Here is a 21,394-nt window from a genome sequence, read left to right on the forward strand (position 1 = left end):
ACCCTTCTCGATCTCATCCCGCTCATCACCTTCTTCAAGGCCGGCCAGATCCACGCCTGCCTCCTCGGAACTGACTCGCGCCAGTGCGGCTCCACCTCAAACATGTGCAGAACCATCGACAACAGCATCCGCCACATCGACAGCGGCACTTGGAACATGGTCGTTGTCCACACCGATTCCGCCTTCGCCCGCCAGACAACACTCGCCGACCTCACCCTCCGCTCAGCAACAAAGCTGATCTGCCTGGTCCATCTCCAGACTCCAATCCCAATCGAGCAAACCCACCACGCTGTCGTCGCTTTTGCAAACGATTGCTCGCTCGACAGCTGCCACTTCTCCATCGGCTCCGGCTTTGCATCCGAGCTCGACTCTGTCTTTCGCCAGCTCAACGGCAGCTTGCTCGTCGTTTCATGCACATTCACATCTGCCGGAACTGAAGCTCTCCTCAACTCCACACTCATCTCTGTGGCAAGCGGGGTGTTCGAGATGAGGAAAGCCGCCCTCCATTCAATCGCCACAACTCGCAATCTCCTCCTCTTCTGCAGCTCAGCTGTTGCAGTGTGCACAGAAACAAACATCAGCAGCACTGCCACCAGCAACGCCGCGCTTGCCATCGAGCCAAGCACCACCATCGAAATCAGAGATCTCGCCATACACAACTCCACAGCAGATAATGCATTCATCGCGTGCGGCTGCCCCCAAACCCCAGGCGCCCAGCCTTCTCCAGATGAACCTGCCTCTCTGCTGAAGCTGGTCGGGGTGGCTGTTGCCCATGCAACAACCAAGAGATGCGGCATTGACTGCACCTCGTGCACAGGAACCATCCTCCAGCACAACTGCTCTTTCACCAACTTCACTTCCACTTCCTCTTCCACTTCCTCTTCCACTTCCACACCCACATTTGCATCTGAATCTGAATCTGCATCTGCATCTGCAACAGGAACGATGGAGCACTTTGCTAATTGTGCAAACATCCAGATCGAAGCATGCATCTTCCAAGGCACAGGTACCGCTGCCTCATGCACATCCAGCACATCCAACACAGCCAACACAGCCAGAGAAGTTGCAGACAACGTGTGCACATGGAACGGGTCTCTTGTCCATTTCGCCGACTCATCAGTCGCAATCACAGATGCTGCATTCACCGCTGCGCCTCAGGGGCGCCCTCTCTTCTGCCGCGTCTGCTACATACGCAAGATCCTCTTCGCAAACAACACCCCATCCATCCCCAACTACCAGTCTGCCCGCCGCAACATCATCTGCTCAAATGCCTCCACCCTCCATCTCACAAGCATCGCCAGCGGAGACGGCCTCCTTCCAAACACTTCCCTCTGGATCCACACAACCGCATGCTCGCTCCACGGCATCCCTGCTCAAAGAGCATCCTCGTTCTTCATCCCCACACTCACCAGCGCTGCCATCACCCATCACAACAACACCCACATCCAGATCCGCTGCAACGGCTCCCTCCTTCTCCCTTGCAACCTCTCATACGCCCTCTTCTTCCTCCTCGGCGATCAACACGCTGTGGAGAAAGGCCTCTTCTCTCATGACGATTATGTGAGCGAGAACGAGATCGCCAGCACCATCCCAGCAAATGCAATAGCTGATGCATCTGACAAGGCAGATGTGTTGGTTGCGCTGCAGTTCGGCAACCCCTCCAGTCCGTCTTTCACCGATGCCATTGTTGTGAAGAACAAAAGTGAAAGTCAGGCAAATGGAGATGAAAAACTTGTTGAAGAGGGAAAAGAAGAAAAATCTTATTGGTTGTTGATTGTGATTGTGCTTGTTGCGATATTATTTATCGTGTTAATTGGCTTTATTATTTTTGTTGTTCGATGGAGAAAGCAAAGAGAAGAACTGAAGAACTGGAAGAGATTGTGAATGACAACATCAAAAAGGATCCGAAGGCATTCGAGATGGTGACGATGGAGATGTCTCCCGAGGAGCAGTGGAGGAGGGCAGAGAGGGAGGCTGAGAAGAAGAATGAAGAGAGGTTCAAGAAGAGGGTGTATGAGAAAAGCTTGGGACACTCAGAGTCATCAGAACATCTTCTCTCCGAGAGTGGATCAACTGAGTACATCCTGGGAAAGGACTCAGACAAGATTCCTGAATGGGTATTGGAGAAAGATGAGGAAGAGAAAATTCGAAAGCAGACTCCTTCACCATCCATTTCATCCACTTCAACCACAGGCACTTCAGACACAGAATCCACATTTGTTCGAGGGGAGGATCTGTGTCCAACCACCCTCATCGATGTCGAATCTCGTGGATGCAATGGCTTGTTCGTCACCGCATGAGAAGCTGATTGTGGATCTGAGGGATTCGCTGTTCATGCTGCTGCACGGAAAGAATGAGAAGAAAGAGATGGCGATTGGCACTCTGCGGGAGAGGGAGCAGACAGCTGCCCAAATCCTGTTCTGGGTGGCTGGTGGGGCGCTCTTCTCCTTCGAAGACGGGGAGGACGATCTTCCCTCTCTGCCAAACCTCAGCCCCCACATTGTGCTGTTTTCAGAACACATGGTCATCTGCATCGCCATGCACTCTGAATGTTCTTCTTCCGATTCAGATTCATCTTCGATTTCATCATCCACGATTGTCACATCTTCGTCTGATGGCTCAAGAAGGAGCAAGAGATACACACGCTCTCCCCCACCTTCGTCAGCGTTTGAGGATGATGAAGACAACAGAAACGAGTGTTTGCGATGGAAGGCACCAGAACTACAAATCAACAAGAAGATGGGGGCAAAAAAGGCTTCTGTTTCGTTTTCCATTGGGATGATGCTGTGGGAGTGTGTGACGCTCCAGATCCCGTTTGGTGAGTACGAGGCCGAGACTGCCGGCCAGAAGATAGCAAATGGCGAAAAGCCAGATCTGGGCGCGGCAGGCTGCTCCGCCTTCGCCCAAACCATCAACGCCTGCCTATCCCAAAATCCAGATGCCCGCCCCAGCCCTGCCCAGCTCCAGCGCCAGTTCATCCAGCACTTTCCCGGTGGCGCTCCCAGCCTCACAGCTTCCGATGCCCTCTATTGTTACCACCCCTTGCACCTCAACTGCTCCTCCGATCAATCTGCCTCCTATTCCGCAACAACCTTCACCGAAGATCCCGCTGCCCCCTCCTGATCCTTCTCCGAGCAGCTGAACATGCCCTGTCTTTTTCCATCCAGCTCTCCCCCAGCCCTTCCACATCCCAATGACTGGCTTGGAAGCTGGCAAGCGAAAAAGTCACATCTGCAGCTCAAATAAAGCGGAAATGACGCAGGCAAGATAGATGCTCACAAATGACGATAGCGCAGACTGCATCTCATTCTGTGCCTCTTGTCAAACGCAACAGTTGTTTTATTAATTTATTAATTGTTTGTCTTTTTTTTGGGAATACTTCCATATGTTTTCTGTTATCTGTTTTCCGTTTTCATTTTGCCAGCTCCGATTTTGTTGTTATTATGAGGACCAGGCTCGCCAAGCTGCGGCCGTGTAGCTTTTTGCATCCTTCCATTTTGTGTTTGTTTGTTTGTTTGTTTTGTACTCGCTTTGTATTCGGCGTTTTTCTTCATTCACAGATGTTGTGGTTTTCAAGCCATTTTCATCCCCATTTCATTGTCCTGTTCCCATCCATGTGCGCTCTTCACATCACTTCCGTTGGCGCTCTCTCTCTCTCTCTCTCTAAAATAAACAAATCAGGGCATTTGCACTTCCATGTGGTAAAAACACACAAACAGGTGCCAAAAAGAAAAAAAGCAAAAATTGTGTTTCTGCCACAATTCTCTGTCTTTCTGAGAAAAAGAAAAGCAAACGAATAAAATGCGAATTTTTCTATCAATAAAAACGATTGAGTGCACACCATTCTCTTCAGCCGAGAAAATGTCAAAGCGCTCGCTCAGCAAGAACACTCACTTTGTGTGCTTGCCCAGGAAGCAACACGAAAACGGAAACAGCACCAAACTCAATTTAGAAAGAGCCATGTTAGCCTTGCAACATAAAGAATAACAATATCACAAACAGATGCATCGGATGATTCACAAATGAAAAGAAAAGAAAAAAGAAAAAAGCTTTAAAAAAATGAATGAATAAATAAATAAATAAATAAATAAAGAGGACAAAATCCAAATCACACATCTAACCAACACTCAAAAAGCACAGATAACCCCACAGACATTTCAAAAACCGGTTTGATGGATAATTAGCAACAACAAAAAACAAAAAAGCAACTGTCATAACAGAGCAAACCAGAAAAATCAATACACACATATTTGATAAATCAATAAAAAATAATTTTTGTTCTTCTGAAAATTCTCTTCAAAATGTTGAAATATTGCTTGTTTATATGCTTCATGAAACCAGAAAGTGGAAATATCATTCTCACAAAAAAGTGTTAAAAAAAGTTTAAAATGAAAACAAACAGTTTCAGGCAAAATGGACAATCAACGAAGCCTCTTCAAATGTAGTGCTTCATTCGGTTACATCTTTCTCGGATGAATTTCAATCTGCAAAATCAATATTATTTGGTGGGTTTATTTCACAAAAATCTGTAGCAGAAGGAGCATCCACTGCGTTCATGTGAAAACATTCCATCACAAAGCATTTAATGCAAAATTATAGTTTTTTTGCACCAATTATTTATCTTTCCAATGGCTTTTTCCTCGTGAAAGATCGATTTCATATGTTTCGCTTTTTTGCAACAAATTCAACAGATAAAATGAGTTGACAGTTTTCCATTTTCCCCATTTGGATTTTATCAGCAAAAGCGATGTAATTGCTCAATTCCTCGTGGGTTTTGATTTGTAATTTTATCGATTTGAACGAATATCTTTCAACAAAGCTCATTTCATTTCTTCAATGAATAACTACTTTTTTGTCATTTAACTTGAACAACAAAATATGAACATTATTTATTGACTCAACGTGAGTTAGTCGAAAGAATTTCTGATTCAATCTCAAAATTCCTTTTTTGTTTTTTTCATAAATGCTCCCATACTAAAAGCTGATTTTTCAACAAATGAAAAAACAGCAATATTCGAAGAGTCATTTGGAGATGCACAACAATAAATAAGAACCAATTGGCAAAAGCAAAAAGAAACAGGGAAAGGCGAAGAAAGCATGCTTTTGAAAAACCAGAAAAGGAGGTGAAGCACATTATTGAAATTGAGCAATGGCTTGAAACAAGCAGGACAAATCATTGGATAACGCTCCAATAAATGAAACAATTAGTAATCTGAATAGCATCCAATGGAGTTATTCAAAAATTGAAGAACAAGGTGAAAATGATGAAAAACAAAGATGGATGAAAGAATGACTGAAAAGGCAAGACAAAAAGAAATTGAAAATTTTCCCAGTGATTTTCACACACCCTCATTAAATGTGTGAGTGCTTAAAGGAGAGAGGAAAAAGAAGTTGATTGAAGAAAAACAAAGAAGAAATTTCAGAAGCAAAAAGGTGAAGCGGGAAAGGAAATGGAAGGAGCGACTGGAAATAAAGATACTACGAAAAGATAACTGAGTAGAATTAGATGGAACCAAAAACAATATTGATTCACTTTTTAAGATTCAATTTGCATATCATTAATTCATTTTGCAAACAAGGAGCGAAAAGAAAAGGTTAAAGAATCAATAAATACATCAACAACAACGAATTATTTGTTTTTTCTGGATTGTTCTGTTGTAGCAATTGCTTGCTTTACTTTTATTGTTGTTGATTGATCAAGTGCTTTTGTTTTTGAAATGTCAGTGAAAGTATTTGTGCTTTTTGAGTGTTGGTTAGATGTGTGATTTGGATTTTGTCCTCTTTATTTATTTATTTATTTATTTATTCATTCATTTTTTTAAAGCTTTTTCTTTTTCTTTTCTTTTCATTTGTGAATCATCCGATGCATCTGTTTGTGATATTGTTATTCTTTATGTTGCAAGGCTAACATGGCTCTTTCTAAATTGAGTTTGGTGCTGTTTCCGTTTTCGTGTTGCTTCCTGGGCAAGCACACAAAGTGAGTGTTCTTGCTGAGCGAGCGCTTTGACATTTTCTCGGCTGAAGAGAATGGTGTGCACTCAATCGTTTTTATTGATAGAAAAATTCGCATTTTATTCGTTTGCTTTTCTTTTTCTCAGAAAGACAGAGAATTGTGGCAGAAACACAATTTTTGCTTTTTTCTTTTTGGCACCTGTTTGTGTGTTTTTACCACATGGAAGTGCAAATGCCCTGATTTGTTTATTTTAGAGAGAGAGAGAGAGAGAGAGCGCCAACGGAAGTGATGTGAAGAGCGCACATGGATGGGAACAGGACAATGAAATGGGGATGAAAATGGCTTGAAAACCACAACATCTGTGAATGAAGAAAAACGCCGAATACAAAGCGAGTACAAAACAAACAAACAAACAAACACAAAATGGAAGGATGCAAAAAGCTACACGGCCGCAGCTTGGCGAGCCTGGTCCTCATAATAACAACAAAATCGGAGCTGGCAAAATGAAAACGGAAAACAGATAACAGAAAACATATGGAAGTATTCCCAAAAAAAAGACAAACAATTAATAAATTAATAAAACAACTGTTGCGTTTGACAAGAGGCACAGAATGAGATGCAGTCTGCGCTATCGTCATTTGTGAGCATCTATCTTGCCTGCGTCATTTCCGCTTTATTTGAGCTGCAGATGTGACTTTTTCGCTTGCCAGCTTCCAAGCCAGTCATTGGGATGTGGAAGGGCTGGGGGAGAGCTGGATGGAAAAAGACAGGGCATGTTCAGCTGCTCGGAGAAGGATCAGGAGGGGGCAGCGGGATCTTCGGTGAAGGTTGTTGCGGAATAGGAGGCAGATTGATCGGAGGAGCAGTTGAGGTGCAAGGGGTGGTAACAATAGAGGGCATCGGAAGCTGTGAGGCTGGGAGCGCCACCGGGAAAGTGCTGGATGAACTGGCGCTGGAGCTGGGCAGGGCTGGGGCGGGCATCTGGATTTTGGGATAGGCAGGCGTTGATGGTTTGGGCGAAGGCGGAGCAGCCTGCCGCGCCCAGATCTGGCTTTTCGCCATTTGCTATCTTCTGGCCGGCAGTCTCGGCCTCGTACTCACCAAACGGGATCTGGAGCGTCACACACTCCCACAGCATCATCCCAATGGAAAACGAAACAGAAGCCTTTTTGCCCCCATCTTCTTGTTGATTTGTAGTTCTGGTGCCTTCCATCGCAAACACTCGTTTCTGTTGTCTTCATCATCCTCAAACGCTGACGAAGGTGGGGGAGAGCGTGTGTATCTCTTGCTCCTTCTTGAGCCATCAGACGAAGATGTGACAATCGTGGATGATGAAATCGAAGATGAATCTGAATCGGAAGAAGAACATTCAGAGTGCATGGCGATGCAGATGACCATGTGTTCTGAAAACAGCACAATGTGGGGGCTGAGGTTTGGCAGAGAGGGAAGATCGTCCTCCCCGTCTTCGAAGGAGAAGAGCGCCCCACCAGCCACCCAGAACAGGATTTGGGCAGCTGTCTGCTCCCTCTCCCGCAGAGTGCCAATCGCCATCTCTTTCTTCTCATTCTTTCCGTGCAGCAGCATGAACAGCGAATCCCTCAGATCCACAATCAGCTTCTCATGCGGTGACGAACAAGCCATTGCATCCACGAGATTCGACATCGATGAGGGTGGTTGGACACAGATCCTCCCCTCGAACAAATGTGGATTCTGTGTCTGAAGTGCCTGTGGTTGAAGTGGATGAAATGGATGGTGAAGGAGTCTGCTTTCGAATTTTCTCTTCCTCATCTTTCTCCAATACCCATTCAGGAATCTTGTCTGAGTCCTTTCCCAGGATGTACTCAGTTGATCCACTCTCGGAGAGAAGATGTTCTGATGACTCTGAGTGTCCCAAGCTTTTCTCATACACCCTCTTCTTGAACCTCTCTTCATTCTTCTTCTCAGCCTCCCTCTCTGCCCTCCTCCACTGCTCCTCGGGAGACATCTCCATCGTCACCATCTCGAATGCCTTCGGATCCTTTTTGATGTTGTCATTCACAATCTCTTCCAGTTCTTCAGTTCTTCTCTTTTGCTTTCTCCATCGAACAACAAAAATAATAAAGCCAATTAACACGATAAATAATATCGCAACAAGCACAATCACAATCAACAACCAATAAGATTTTTCTTCTTTTCCCTCTTCAACAAGTTTTTCATCTCCATTTGCCTGACTTTCACTTTTGTTCTTCACAACAATGGCATCGGTGAAAGACGGACTGGAGGGGTTGCCGAACTGCAGCGCAACCAACACATCTGCCTTGTCAGATGCATCAGCTATTGCATTTGCTGGGATGGTGCTGGCGATCTCGTTCTCGCTCACATAATCGTCATGAGAGAAGAGGCCTTTCTCCACAGCGTGTTGATCGCCGAGGAGGAAGAAGAGGGCGTATGAGAGGTTGCAAGGGAGAAGGAGGGAGCCGTTGCAGCGGATCTGGATGTGGGTGTTGTTGTGATGGGTGATGGCAGCGCTGGTGAGTGTGGGGATGAAGAACGAGGATGCTCTTTGAGCAGGGATGCCGTGGAGCGAGCATGCGGTTGTGTGGATCCAGAGGGAAGTGTTTGGAAGGAGGCCGTCTCCGCTGGCGATGCTTGTGAGATGGAGGGTGGAGGCATTTGAGCAGATGATGTTGCGGCGGGCAGACTGGTAGTTGGGGATGGATGGGGTGTTGTTTGCGAAGAGGATCTTGCGTATGTGCGCAGACGCGGCAGAAAGAGAGAGGGCGCCCTGAGGCGCAGCGGTGAATGCAGCATCTGTGATTGCGACTGATGAGTCGGCGAAATGGACAAGAGACCCGTTCCATGTGCACACGTTGTCTGCAACTTCTCTGGCTGTGTTGGCTGTGTTGGATGTGCTGGATGTGCATGAGGCAGCGGTACCTGTGCCTTGGAAGATGCATGCTTCGATCTGGATGTTTGCACAATTAGCAAAGTGCTCCATCGTTCCTGTTGCAGATGCAGATGCAGATTCAGATTCAGATGCAAATGTGGGTGTGGAAGTGGAAGAGGAAGTGGAAGAGGAAGTGGAAGTGAAGTTGGTGAAAGAGCAGTTGTGCTGGAGGATGGTTCCTGTGCACGAGGTGCAGTCAATGCCGCATCTCTTGGTTGTTGCATGGGCAACAGCCACCCCGACCAGCTTCAGCAGAGAGGCAGGTTCATCTGGAGAAGGCTGGGCGCCTGGGGTTTGGGGGCAGCCGCACGCGATGAATGCATTATCTGCTGTGGAGTTGTGTATGGCGAGATCTCTGATTTCGATGGTGGTGCTTGGCTCGATGGCAAGCGCGGCGTTGCTGGTGGCAGTGCTGCTGATGTTTGTTTCTGTGCACACTGCAACAGCTGAGCTGCAGAAGAGGAGGAGATTGCGAGTTGTGGCGATTGAATGGAGGGCGGCTTTCCTCATCTCGAACACCCCGCTTGCCACAGAGATGAGTGTGGAGTTGAGGAGAGCTTCAGTTCCGGCAGATGTGAATGTGCATGAAACGACGAGCAAGCTGCCGTTGAGCTGGCGAAAGACAGAGTCGAGCTCGGATGCAAAGCCGGAGCCGATGGAGAAGTGGCAGCTGTCGAGCGAGCAATCGTTTGCAAAAGCGACGACAGCGTGGTGGGTTTGCTCGATTGGGATTGGAGTCTGGAGATGGACCAGGCAGATCAGCTTTGTTGCTGAGCGGAGGGTGAGGTCGGCGAGTGTTGTCTGGCGGGCGAAGGCGGAATCGGTGTGGACAACGACCATGTTCCAAGTGCCGCTGTCGATGTGGCGGATGCTGTTGTCGATGGTTCTGCACATGTTTGAGGTGGAGCCGCACTGGCGCGAGTCAGTTCCGAGGAGGCAGGCGTGGATCTGGCCGGCCTTGAAGAAGGTGATGAGCGGGATGAGATCGAGAAGGGTGCTGTCGGTGAATGTGGAGCCGCAGATGGAGTTGTTTGTCTGGAGAGAGGGCTGGGTGAAGTCGAGTGTGAATTGGGTTTCGTTGATCTGTGTGGCGACGTGGTCGGACCGGATGAAGATGTCTTTGCCTGCAAAGGCGTCGTTCAAGATGAAGCGGTCGTTGAGGATGCGGAGCGGGATGGGGTGGAGGAGGTCATCAGGAGCTGGAGGTGAAGATTGAGAATAAGATTGAGAATGGGATTGGTGCAGGGATTGGGGCAGGGATTGGGGCTGGGTGCAGTCGATCATGAGAGCACCGCCTTTGCCCTTTGTGCGCGAGCACACACACTGAGTGAGCACACACGAAGCCACTTTCAGAGAGGATTCGGTGGAGCTGAGGCACACACGCACCGCGCCTCCTTCGTCGATGGTTTCTCCCACGCAGTTTGTGCAGAAGCAGGAGTCGAGCACACAGTCGATGCTCTGATACGAAGGGAGGGCAAAGACAGTTGAGTGATTGGCGCGGGCAGTGATGTTTGTGAAGTTGGAGTCTGCGATTGTGAAGGTCAACTGGCTGTTTGTGGGGCTGTATGTCTGCTTGGATGCGTCTTCAGCGGGTGCAGCGACCTCGATTATCCCTGCTGGCGAGGCATCCACCATGCAGGCGGACAAGTTCTGCACAGCTGCTTGGGATGCGGTTGCAGCGACAAGGAAAAAGGGATGGGCGAGAGTGATTGCAGAGACGCAGCAGTTGGCGATGTCGGCTGATCCGGCAAGCACAGACACAACAGCATAGCTGGTTGGAGAGGAAGGGGCTGTGGATGCAAAGGAGCAGGCAGAGAGGGAGAGGCGGGCAGAAGATGTGGCGGTTTGGAGAAAAGAGAGGATGCTGTGAAGCGAGGGTGGAAGAGAGAAGGAGAGGTTGGCGAGGCGGAGGAGGATGGAGGAGGCGAGGAAGGCTTTGTTGCTGCCTTGAAGGGCTGGCTCGTGCACTGCGACTGGTGTGCCATGGAGGTTGCCATTTATTAGGAGTTGTGGATTGTGGTGTGTAGCAGAAGGCTGGAGGTGGAGGAGGATGGAGAAGGTGGTGCTGTGTGTGACTGTGATTGTGGAGGCAGAGGATGGAAGGTCGGGGACAAACCGGAGCTGGAGAGCCTTGCTGATGGATCTGCAAGGTGCGACGTCAAAGCCGCAAGCGCTGAAGTCCCATCCGTCAGCGCCGTCGACATAGGCATGGGCAGAGAAGTTGGTCCAGAGGTACACAACGAGCGGCACAGCATAGTGCTCGCCGCATGTTGCTCTTTCCCAGCCGTTGAGCTGGTGCAGCGACTGGAAGGCTGGCCCGTCCATGTCCCATTTCAGGTGGAGCGTGTCGGCCACGCTGTCCAGCATCTGTCCGGCAACAAACAGGCTTTTCCCTCTCCAGGCGCGGCACTCGTCGAAGGTCATGTTTTGGAGCACAAAATCCATCGAGCCTTCGCCTCCCTCGATGAACATTCCACCCCCAAGCCCTCTTTCTTCGGTGTCCTCGTTTTCTGCATCGATCTCGATCTCGGCATCAGTCTCATCATCGGCATCGGTATCCGCCTCGGGTGCGGAGCTCGGTGCTGAACACTGTGTGAATGTGACTCCAGTCATGGTGAGCTTCCTGCCGTTCTCCACAGATGCATACAGACCGCCGCCTTTGAGGGTGTGTGCGCGGATGCAGCAGGATGATATGGTGCAATTGGACAGGTGCATTGTTGTGCCTTGCTGGGTGTGCTTTTCCGCGATCAGGCACCCGCCGTCTCCATTTGCCCGTCTCGGCCGTGCTATTATGGTGCTGTTGATGGTGATGCTGTGTGCACCCGATATCAGGATCGGGGTGAAGGTGCTGAACTCGGCGTGTGTGCTGATTTGTGTGTTGGTGATGGTTGCGCTTCCCGATGCAAGGCGCATGATGTAGAAGATGACTGGGTGGGATGGAGCACTGTGAAAGTCTATGCAGCAATGGTCGAGCGTGAAGGCTGCAAGCGAGTGGATGAAGCCGTGTCGGCCGGTGCTCATGGCAGTGGGGAGCAAAAAGCAGATGCTGGATGCGCTCATCTCAGCGGAAGCAGTGACAATGGCTTTGTTTGAGCACTGGCCTGCATCATGCACGTGCACAGCCTGGAGATGTGCTGTTGCAGAGGAGAGCAGGAAGGGGAATGTTTCGATTGTGATCTCGGAAGCGAGTGTGGAGTTTGCAGCAAGAAGAATGGTGGTGGATGCAGAGGTGATTCTGTTGGATGCTGCGAAGTGGACGGTCTCGCAGGCAAACACAGATGGGCCGCAGTGCAAATGATCTGTCCCGGCGAGTCCGTCGACATAGATGTTGTTGTCGTGGTGGCAGAGATATATCTCGAGCGGGATGACAGGCTGGTCTGCACCATCCTCAGAGCCGCTGAGTCTGGATGGATCGGCAAAGCACTGGGTGTGGTCGATAAACTGAAGTGTGGTTGTGTTCACGATATCAATCAGCAACACTCTGCTTGTGCATCTGAGAAAGAGGTCTCTTCCAACCGCTGCTCTGTTTGGTGTGGAATTGGAGAAGCACACGCCGCTGCTTATCTGGAGGAGTGCTTTGGCGTTGTCGATATGCACCATCATCCCTCCGCCCTTTCCGCCCTTTCCTCCCGTTCCTCCCGTTCCCTCTGTATCGGGCACACAGCAATCAGCGAAAGCAGCCGAGCCGTTCACAACCATCTCAGCATCCTTGTCTGTCAGGTGCACACACACCCCTCCGCCGCACGAGCCATCCTGGCAGGCGGTGCAGCTGGAGAAGGATCCACCAGTGATGCACACTTGCGATCCAGCGATGAGGGAGCATTCGAGGCCGCTTCCGCTTCCACTTTGCCGGGTGATGGCTGTCAGGTTTGTGGAAGTGAGTGTGACGCTCAGTGCAGCCTCGGCATTCACAGTCAGGGCAGCCACAGATGAAAGGCACATAGGGCCAATTTCCACCGAATCGAACAGCACATGCCCTGCAGCCACAGTTATGACGGATGCAGCGAATGGTGCATCGGGCAGTGTTTCTGCTGCAGTGATTGTGCAGTGGTCGACTTCGAGGCATCCCTGCATGTCTGTCAGGTGGAACAGGTGGGAGTGCAGCGAGGCGCTTGCATTCCTGCGGAATGCGAGGGAGCTGAAAGTGGCACTGCCAGTTGTGATTTGCACGAGGGCTGTGCTGTCTGTGGCATCAGCACTCAGCACTGTTTTGTCAGCGCCAGCGCCGCTGAAGGATATGGTGAGTGTGCACACATTGATCCTTGTTTCGTGGCACACACACTCCTCGACTGCAACAGCCTTTGTTTGGAGCAGCGGGTTGGCCACGCCCACTGCATATCCCACGGTTCTGCATCTTCTGCCTTGGATGTCTCCTGCATCAGCCGATCCGCATGCTTGGTGGTCGATGCCGCTGGCACTGTTGACGAGGATAGGATCGAAGAAAGTGTTTGGAATCCAGGAGCTGCATTCTTGCATCCCCTTCACAACCCTGTTTGTGGAGCCAGCTGTTGTCGAGCGGCAGAGCACAAAGCACTCATCATTGATGTTTGTCCAACCGCTGTCGATATACACATCGTGACCCATTTTTGCAGCAGAATTGTTTTCAAAGAAGCAATAATAAATAAATGAAGTTCGAACACCACCTGAATCATCCCAGCTGATTCCTCCTCCATGGTTGTCACTCGAACAGTTTCTGAAACAGCAATCTTTAACAATTGCCCATGAATTTTCATAAAAACCTAAACAACCTCCGTGATATATTCGAGATTGTTTAGTGCAATTCAAAAAGACGATTGATTCAATAGAGCATTGTGCATTGCTATTGTTGTATGAAGTCATACTTGAACCAACGTGTTGTGTTGTGCATGATGAAATATTACAATTTTTGATTATAAATGAATTCATATAATATAAATCTGCAACACCACTCGAATGACCAGAGTTGCAAAGCGAAAATGATGTATTTGTAATAATTGTGTTTTTTCCTCCTGTTCTGAAGGAAACAGCGCCTCCACAATACGAAGAATTGCAGTTATTGAACATGCAATGTGAGATACTCAGTACTCCCGAAGAAGTGAAGCGAATTGCTCCACCATAATCACTTGCCAACGTAGAAAAGTGGCAATCAACGAACGTTGCATCACCTGTTGAAATGTTCTGTCTTAACATTGAATGATCTCCAATCACTGGCTGGGCATTATGGTGTCTGTGGCAGTTCTCAAAGGAAGTGTTTGCTGATGAGTGAGTGAAAGATTTGGAGTTCAGTGCATGGAACAAGCCTCCGTTGTATGGGGATTCGACACATTTCACGGAGCATCCAGACATCACTGTTCTGATTTCGCGGGTGGGGATATCGAGGGGCTCATTCATGTTTGTGGTGTGGGTGATGTTTGTGAAGCATGAATGCAGCAGCTCAACATCGGATATGCCAGATGTGGCGACAAACGGAGAGCCAGCACAGACGCAGCAGGAGTCGAAGAGGGATGAGGATATTGAGACTCTGCAGCTCGCTGAGCTGGCAGGATGGTCAGCACCGCTGGCAATGGATGAAACAGGGGCAGCTGGGTTAGAGACTGCCAGCGAGATGTTGAACAGCCACAGGGATGCACATTGCAGCTGGGCAACATGGTGGGTTGATTTGGCGGTGTATGAGAGAGTGCAAGATGTGAATGTGGCATTGCTGCTGGTGATGGCAAGGCAGGCGTGTGGTGCACAGCATGCAAGGGATGTGTCAGACAGCAGGAAAGAGGTGTTGGCCATTGTTGCACAGTGGCGGCTGAGCAGCTGAGTTTGTTTTGGCGCACTCAACAAACCCTTGAAAAGGCATTGCTGTTTGTTGTTGGATGTGCCAATGGACTTGTTATTGAAAGGCAAGTGTGCTTTGCATGGTGAATGTTCCGAGCAGTTGGCAGCGCCATTTGATTCGCATGCAATGAAGCACAAAAACAAGAAAGTCAAATGGCACTTCATGGATGCTTTCAGCATGGTGACATATAATTTTTTTTTTGAATTTGATTTGTCAGAAAGTCCAAATTATGAGTTTTGTTTTTCTTTGAATGGGTCTTCGAGATAATGTCTTGGCAAATTTTATGTGCTTTTTAACTTTTGTTAATTGCTGTTCTTTTACTTCGATGAACAACGAAAATTGCGTGATTGTTGCAATCATAACGAATTTTTATGATTTGAGCAATTGTGATGATTGTGAATCTCAATAATTTAATTTTCATGAAAAATGTTTGATCTCATCCAGCTTCGTAATTATCTTTCTCTTTCTTTTCAAACACAAAATCAAACAAATATCAAAAAAGTTGGCATTGATGTTGTTATAATTCTCACTTTGTCTTTCTCTATCTGAATAATATTTCTGCAAAATGAAAGTCAATCCGAACTCTCAATTTTGCACCAAAAACAAGGAAAAGTCATTAACGTTTCAGATTGAAACAATTCATAAATTTTTCGTTATAGGAAAGTCTTTTAAAGAAGTAAATAAATTTTGAAAAAGTTATTAATTTTCGAATTAAAAGTCTATGATCAAAAGAACTTTATTGCAAGATCTGAAGAGGAAAAAATAGTCAAATAATATTTCAATCAAATACGATCTTCCATGATAAAGAAGAAACGAGGAATTGGTTTTTCGAATGTTTTCAAGAATTGGATGTTAAGGATTGCCCAAAACGCAGAAACAAAAGGAGAATAAGGGAGGAAACAAAAGGATACAAATATTTTTCATGTCAAACTTTCAGAAGAAAAACCTCAATATATAAGAATTCCATTTTTTCCGAAAATGAAACATCCAATTAATATTGTCATGCAGATACTATTATATTGTTGTATTGAAATTGGACTGAAACAGATTTATTTGCCGATAGATATTTCTTATCCATCAATATGGGTGATTATTTTTTGAGATCATAACTTTTTTCGGGTTGTTGATTTTTTATCGGTTTTTTGTCACTGAGAAAAGATTTTGTATTAGAATGCTGAATTCTTCACAACTGTATCATTGACAAACGTTTTTGCTCAAATAAAGATGATGATGTCATTTATATGCCTTTTCATTTTCCAGTGTTCTTTTTTGGATGTTCAAGTGAAATATTCGAACCGAAAAATATGAAAGAAAAAATATGATTTCAAAAATAATCACTCATATGTTATTGGGCAAGCGTTGTTCAAGTTGTTTGCATACAAATATGAATTGAAATGATGCAAAAGTAGGAGGATCTTGAAAATTCTTCGAAATAGACGAGGACGTTTGGAGGAGATTGAAATATGGAAGAGGAAGAAAGAAGGATTAGCTGTGGATTTTCGGATAAGTTGAGATGAAGGAAGGAGGAGGAGCTGGAACAAATCTTGTTTTCATTGTGTCAAAAAGGAAGGATGAGACATTTGTTCCGATCATTCAAGATTGAATATTAGGAGAAACAACAATTATGAGTGATGAATAGAAAAGGTGCAATTGTTTAAAAGAAATAGGATACGATCGGCATAATGATACTATATGGTATTCACTGAAATAGAATAAAATTTATATGGCATGATTTCATTTATTACATAACTGTTTTTTTTGTTGACGATTTTGCACGGAAACGTTTTCTCAAGAAATCGAAATAATTAGAAAAATCTTGTTTTATAAATTATTAATGGGATAAGATCAAAAAATGATAATTGTTTAAAAAATCATTAAACCGAGATCCTGTTGTGCAAAAGATAAAAAAACGTTTATTATGATTGAGATGTTTATTTAGGAGATGGAGATGGTGAAAATTGCTTCGGAATTCATCTCTTTGATGTAATTAGAATTATTAAAAAAAAGAAATGATTTATTTTTTATTTTTGTCAATAACACATTTCCGCAAACTTTTATCATACAGCACATGCTTAAAACAACATATATAATCAGAGTATAGTGTTATTAGTGAAATTTGTAAAATGCTATATTGTACTTTTATGCCGATATGATCATATTACAGTCTGTAATAAAATAAACTTCAAAGACACTGAAACAGGTGCATGTTCCAATACTGTTGAAGGTTTGTGGAGTCATTAAAGAGGATTTTTCCAAAGCATGGTGTTGGAAAATCGTTTACTGCAGATAACTTGTTTATGTGGCTTGTTAAAAGATATTTGGACCCAAGTTTTGTTTCAAAATTGAAAATGATATTTCGTTTTATTCAAAAAAAAATTTCCCATTGTTGTTTATAAAGAAATTATCAAAGAAAAAAATGATGATAATGGTGATGCTGACGATATCCAGCATAATCCGGACCATGATGAAATTGAACAAGTTTGAATATATACAGAAGAAGGAGAAAATGCATGGAATGATTCAGATGATTAATAAGAAATATTCGGTTGATCTGTTTTAATGAAAATCAATTTTTTCATTGCTTTTTTAACATTTTCTGACAAATTTTTTCTCAACACAATAGCTTAGTAATATCAAATAAATCATTAGAAACAAAAACAGTCTCGGGGGGAAAAAATCGAAACATCTCATTTTCTTAAAAAATCTATTAAATAATTGGAAAAATTCAATGATTATCCACGGACATATTTTCTATTTATATAATCAAATATTCCATGAAAGCTTGTGATAGTATCTTCGAACCCTTCTTTTTCCATCTTTTCAAACACTTTCCTTTTCAACTCTTGTCTTTTTGCTTCTTCCATTTCTTCTCTCTTCTTTTCTTTTAAGCTTTTGGTGATTCTTTCCAAAAACAATAAGTATTTTCGTATTTGGGAGTTTTCAACATTTGATTGATGAAACTCCTTCAAGCAGAAATCAACAACCCCGTTTTTCACCAGATCACCTGCATCAACATCTTCCTTTTCTGTCATTTGCATCAAAACATTAAAGCACAATTGTTGAACATCTCTTTGATTTTTTGCAATTGAGCTGCACATCCTCACAACACGTGCAATAAACTGCACGTTCTTCGCTTCATAATGAGGGTCCAAGCTGAAATAATGATATGTAGTAGTGAGCCATCGTTTGAAAATGCACATTTCGTTCATTCCTCCTGTTTTCTCTTCAACGTTCTTCCTCTCCACAACCCTTTCAAGTTCTTCTAATTCTTTCGTTGCTTCATTCACAAAATCTAAGTTTCTTGCGGTGTTGATAAACAATTTTCTATTATCAATTCCAAATGTGAAAATGAGCCAAGTAGATTGGTAGGCAAGCAACGTGAGGTTGTGGTGCTCTTGATGGAACTGGATAATTCGAGTAATCTCTATCCAATACAACTTATTATTGATTTTCTTTTTTGACAAAAAATATCAAAGAAAAGAAAAGAAAAGAAAAGAAAAAGAAAAAAAAACTTGCTATAGTTCACAAAAAACATTTCACAAACCACATGACAGAAAATGTTGCTCAAAGCAAGCAAAGCCATTTCAGCTTCTTTCTGTGCTTCTTTCCCCTTCCCTTCTCTTGCTGCAACATCCAACAGGCAGTGAATGCAGATTGAAAGCAATTCTTTTGGAACACAATTGTCCACAAAATGAAGCAGAAGATAGCTTTCGCAGAGATCAGCCAACAATTTTTCATTTTTCCTTTTCCTTCTCATTCCTTCGTTATAAATCATCTCCTCAATTCTCTGGAACAGCAAAGACCTACTAAAACTGGAAGTCCACAAATCTTTCATCACATTACAACATCCAATATTCTTCAGCAACAATACTGCAGCCTTTGTGGGCAATTTCCTATTTCCCATCAATTTGTCTATTTTATCAAATGTTTCTTTTGTCAAAACTGAATCCAGTTCCTTCCATTCCATTTCCCCAATTAATGCATTCATTTCGAGGATTTTTTGTATCTGTTTGCCATCACCACAACGCTCAAGCTCAGATAGTGTTTCTTTCAAAAGAAAAGGAAAGAAACTTATGTGCAATAAAATTCTTTCTTTTAAAAAACATGCCTAAATATCTATTCTCACAAGTTTCGATCTTCATTGCAATCAATTCAATTCAACAATATATAGGGTTATTATTTTATCTTGACCCTTTTTCTTTATTCTGACCCAAAAAAATGAAGTGTGAAAAGTTCAAAAAATAACTTCATTAAAAGAAAACAAAATCAGAATTAATTCTTCTGATTACTTTCCTTTTTCCTTCACCTCGATTTAATGCATTATCTTTCTTTTCTTCATCAGAATCATCGTTTTTCACATGAAGAAATCTTCTTTTTATTTTTTTCTTTTCATCCACAACAGTCTTCACTTCATCTTTCTCCTTTTCATCCATTTCATTTTTCCTTTCAATATTCATTTTCAAATGATTTTCCCATTTCTCTAAAAGAATTTCGTCGGTTATCACTTTTCCATAAAAGTTGAATCTATTTCTTCGTAATGGAAAAGGGTAAATAAATGAATCGGGCAGTTTCAAAAGAACTGGCCCAGAAGTATTGTGCAGAACACCACTGCAAACGAAAGCTTTCTGAATTACAAAAGGTGATAGTGCAGTGTGGATAGCTTGAGGAAAAATGTTTACAATTGCTGCTCGTTTGGAGGAAGATGAAGAAGAAGATGGAGCCTCAAATCTGTTTGTCAGTTCAGATTTGAAAACAGCAAACACTCCTCTGTCCAGTGGTTGACAGAGGTGTGTGCTGTGTGGAACGAAGGTTAAAACGTCGACTTGTTGTTTTTGGAATTCTCACCAGATCGATGGATCTGCGCGAGATGCACGCGAATCAAGAAGGAGAAGAATGTGTCCATTTTCAAGTGACATGCGCTTTCTTCTTTCGATGATGGAAGGAAGAAGAATGGTGAGAGCATACCTTTCAAAGCACTCGTTATCCATCCAGCCGCTTCCATTTGCCCATATCTCAAGCGTAGGAGATAATAGGCTTTTCAGCTCATCTGGCAGCTTTGCACTTGGTCATAGAATAATAGAAGGAAAGGCATATCCGTCCGCTGCAACAGCTGACATGAATGAATAATTGATCATTCTTGGAGGTTTTTTCGTTAAACCTGCTTTCGTATCTGCTGCATGCACAAAAAGCTGTTTTGAATCTGTAGGAACGAGTGTTGAAGATTCGTCGATATTAATAAATTAAGCTGGATTGAAACAATATTTCTCATGAAGCTCGTCGAGTGTTTTGTACCAGGGTTTCAAAACACTTCTGCACGAAACATCCAGTCTGTTAATGTCCAAATTCTTCGGAGTTCCAGTCTTCAGCTCCGGATGACGCTTGACAAAGCCATATGTGGCAGACATTGAAACTTCGTGAAATGGTGCGTCTTCATCGTCATTGTCGTTTATAACATTTTCTATCTGAAAAGCAAATAATAAAAACATAAAAATAAAGCAAACCAATTCTCTTGTTTTTTTTAACGTTAAACATGTTCCAGACTTTGCTTCAATATGAATAATATCTAAAACTCTTTGTTCATTTTCGCCCACTACTGCTGCAGGTCTGCCAACTTTTCCAACCAGCCTTCCTTTTCTCATCGATCCAACTGTGTTCTTTTTTCCAGTGCGACTAAATTCCTTAGAATTGATAGCATCAGTTATACGAACAACTCCATCAACAACGATGTGAGCCATTCGCTCCAGCCGACTGTTGTATTTTCTATGCTTGCGCGAAGACATTGCTCTTTGCAGTTTTTTCTGCCCTTCTTTTAATTTTATTTCTGTTGATATTTTCATTTTTTTTATAATATTTTTAAGATCATAATAATTTTTTATTTTTTGAATTGAAATGAAATGAAAATAAAAAACGATACATAACATTTTTAACAAACTGAAGGTTTTATTCCATGTTTAACCCTCCAATTCCACACAGAAGTTCAATGAAGGGGTTAAACCCCCCCATCTCCCCCCCCCCCCCCCCCCCCCAGCGAAATTGGGTTTGTTTCAAAATGTATTTATTTTTATCAATTGAATTCATATATATACTTAAAAATCTTTTCAAATATGAAATTGTGGGAAAAGATACTGATAAAACTATAAAAAAGGTCTTGATAAAAAAATGTCAAAATACAATCATAACACTATTTAACTTCCTTCTTAAAAAATTGTGAGAGCACCACATCATGGGTCATTCACTCAGCTGAACAAATGGTAAATTGTGAAATGATACGCAAAGGTGTGAGTGAGAATATTTTAAAAGAATTGATAATTGGCAAATTGAAAATTTTTCCAAAAGTTGAAAAAACATACGTTTGAAAAACAGAAAAGAGATTAGCAATCAAATTATATATTTTTATTATATTCCAAATTAAGAGACGATCCTATAATAATTAAACGTTTATATCATTGTTATTCTGCACCAACGAATTTTAAAGGAGATGAGCATTTATAATTGATGAGTGAGAGAGAGAAAAAAGTGAAATAAATTATTTCTTTATAATAAAAACCCTTGTGAATTTATAAATCGAAAAAAATAAATTGGTTGTCCAGACACTAATCTTGTATGAGTACAGCAAAATGAAACTTCAATATTCCTCAAGGATGTGTGAAATTTGTCCTTTCCGAATCAACCATTATTGAAGCCGCAAAATCAATTTATCCAGTTTTTA

The 21,394-nt window shown here is 43.8% G+C and overlaps 8 protein-coding genes across 8 annotated transcripts; 5 read left to right on the forward strand and 3 right to left on the reverse strand.

Moving 5' to 3' along the window:
• Positions 1 to 102: 102 nt before the first annotated feature.
• On the forward strand, positions 103 to 1,884 carry MONOS_16859 (uncharacterized protein; the record flags this gene model as incomplete). Its single annotated transcript, XM_067869726.1, has 1 exon — positions 103 to 1,884. The coding sequence occupies one exon, from the start codon at positions 103 to 105 to the stop codon at positions 1,882 to 1,884; it is 1,782 nt and encodes a 593-aa protein (XP_067736078.1).
• Positions 1,885 to 1,919: 35 nt separating this feature from the next.
• Positions 1,920 to 2,300, forward strand: MONOS_16860 (uncharacterized protein; the record flags this gene model as incomplete). Its single annotated transcript, XM_067869729.1, has 1 exon — positions 1,920 to 2,300. The coding sequence occupies one exon, from the start codon at positions 1,920 to 1,922 to the stop codon at positions 2,298 to 2,300; it is 381 nt and encodes a 126-aa protein (XP_067736079.1).
• A 34-nt stretch (positions 2,301 to 2,334) lies between these two features.
• On the forward strand, positions 2,335 to 3,123 carry MONOS_16861 (uncharacterized protein; the record flags this gene model as incomplete). Its single annotated transcript, XM_067869730.1, has 1 exon — positions 2,335 to 3,123. One exon carries the CDS (start codon positions 2,335 to 2,337, stop codon positions 3,121 to 3,123), a length of 789 nt encoding a protein of 262 aa, XP_067736080.1.
• A 3,560-nt stretch (positions 3,124 to 6,683) lies between these two features.
• Positions 6,684 to 6,950, forward strand: MONOS_16862 (uncharacterized protein; the record flags this gene model as incomplete). Its single annotated transcript, XM_067869731.1, has 1 exon — positions 6,684 to 6,950. One exon carries the CDS (start codon positions 6,684 to 6,686, stop codon positions 6,948 to 6,950), a length of 267 nt encoding a protein of 88 aa, XP_067736081.1.
• A 140-nt stretch (positions 6,951 to 7,090) lies between these two features.
• MONOS_16863 (uncharacterized protein) lies at positions 7,091 to 7,537 on the reverse strand (the record flags this gene model as incomplete). The annotated part of the gene is made up of 1 exon (XM_067869732.1): positions 7,091 to 7,537. The coding sequence occupies one exon, from the start codon at positions 7,535 to 7,537 to the stop codon at positions 7,091 to 7,093; it is 447 nt and encodes a 148-aa protein (XP_067736082.1).
• Positions 7,538 to 7,571: 34 nt separating this feature from the next.
• On the reverse strand, positions 7,572 to 13,463 carry MONOS_10625 (uncharacterized protein; the record flags this gene model as incomplete). The annotated part of the gene is made up of 1 exon (XM_067863090.1): positions 7,572 to 13,463. The coding sequence occupies one exon, from the start codon at positions 13,461 to 13,463 to the stop codon at positions 7,572 to 7,574; it is 5,892 nt and encodes a 1,963-aa protein (XP_067736083.1).
• A 784-nt stretch (positions 13,464 to 14,247) lies between these two features.
• On the forward strand, positions 14,248 to 14,667 carry MONOS_10624c1 (uncharacterized protein; the record flags this gene model as incomplete). The annotated part of the gene is made up of 1 exon (XM_067863088.1): positions 14,248 to 14,667. One exon carries the CDS (start codon positions 14,248 to 14,250, stop codon positions 14,665 to 14,667), a length of 420 nt encoding a protein of 139 aa, XP_067736084.1.
• A 4,859-nt stretch (positions 14,668 to 19,526) lies between these two features.
• On the reverse strand, positions 19,527 to 20,465 carry MONOS_15744 (uncharacterized protein; the record flags this gene model as incomplete). Its single annotated transcript, XM_067868638.1, has 3 exons — positions 19,527 to 19,746; positions 19,978 to 20,147; positions 20,187 to 20,465. The coding sequence occupies 3 exons, from the start codon at positions 20,463 to 20,465 to the stop codon at positions 19,527 to 19,529; spliced, it is 669 nt and encodes a 222-aa protein (XP_067736085.1).
• Positions 20,466 to 21,394: the final 929 nt, after the last annotated feature.

The sequence above is a fragment of the Monocercomonoides exilis genome (genome assembly GCF_001643675.1).
Source record: "Monocercomonoides exilis strain PA203 chromosome Unknown scaffold1-2713096, whole genome shotgun sequence".
Classification (NCBI taxonomy): domain Eukaryota; phylum Preaxostyla; order Oxymonadida; family Polymastigidae; genus Monocercomonoides; species Monocercomonoides exilis.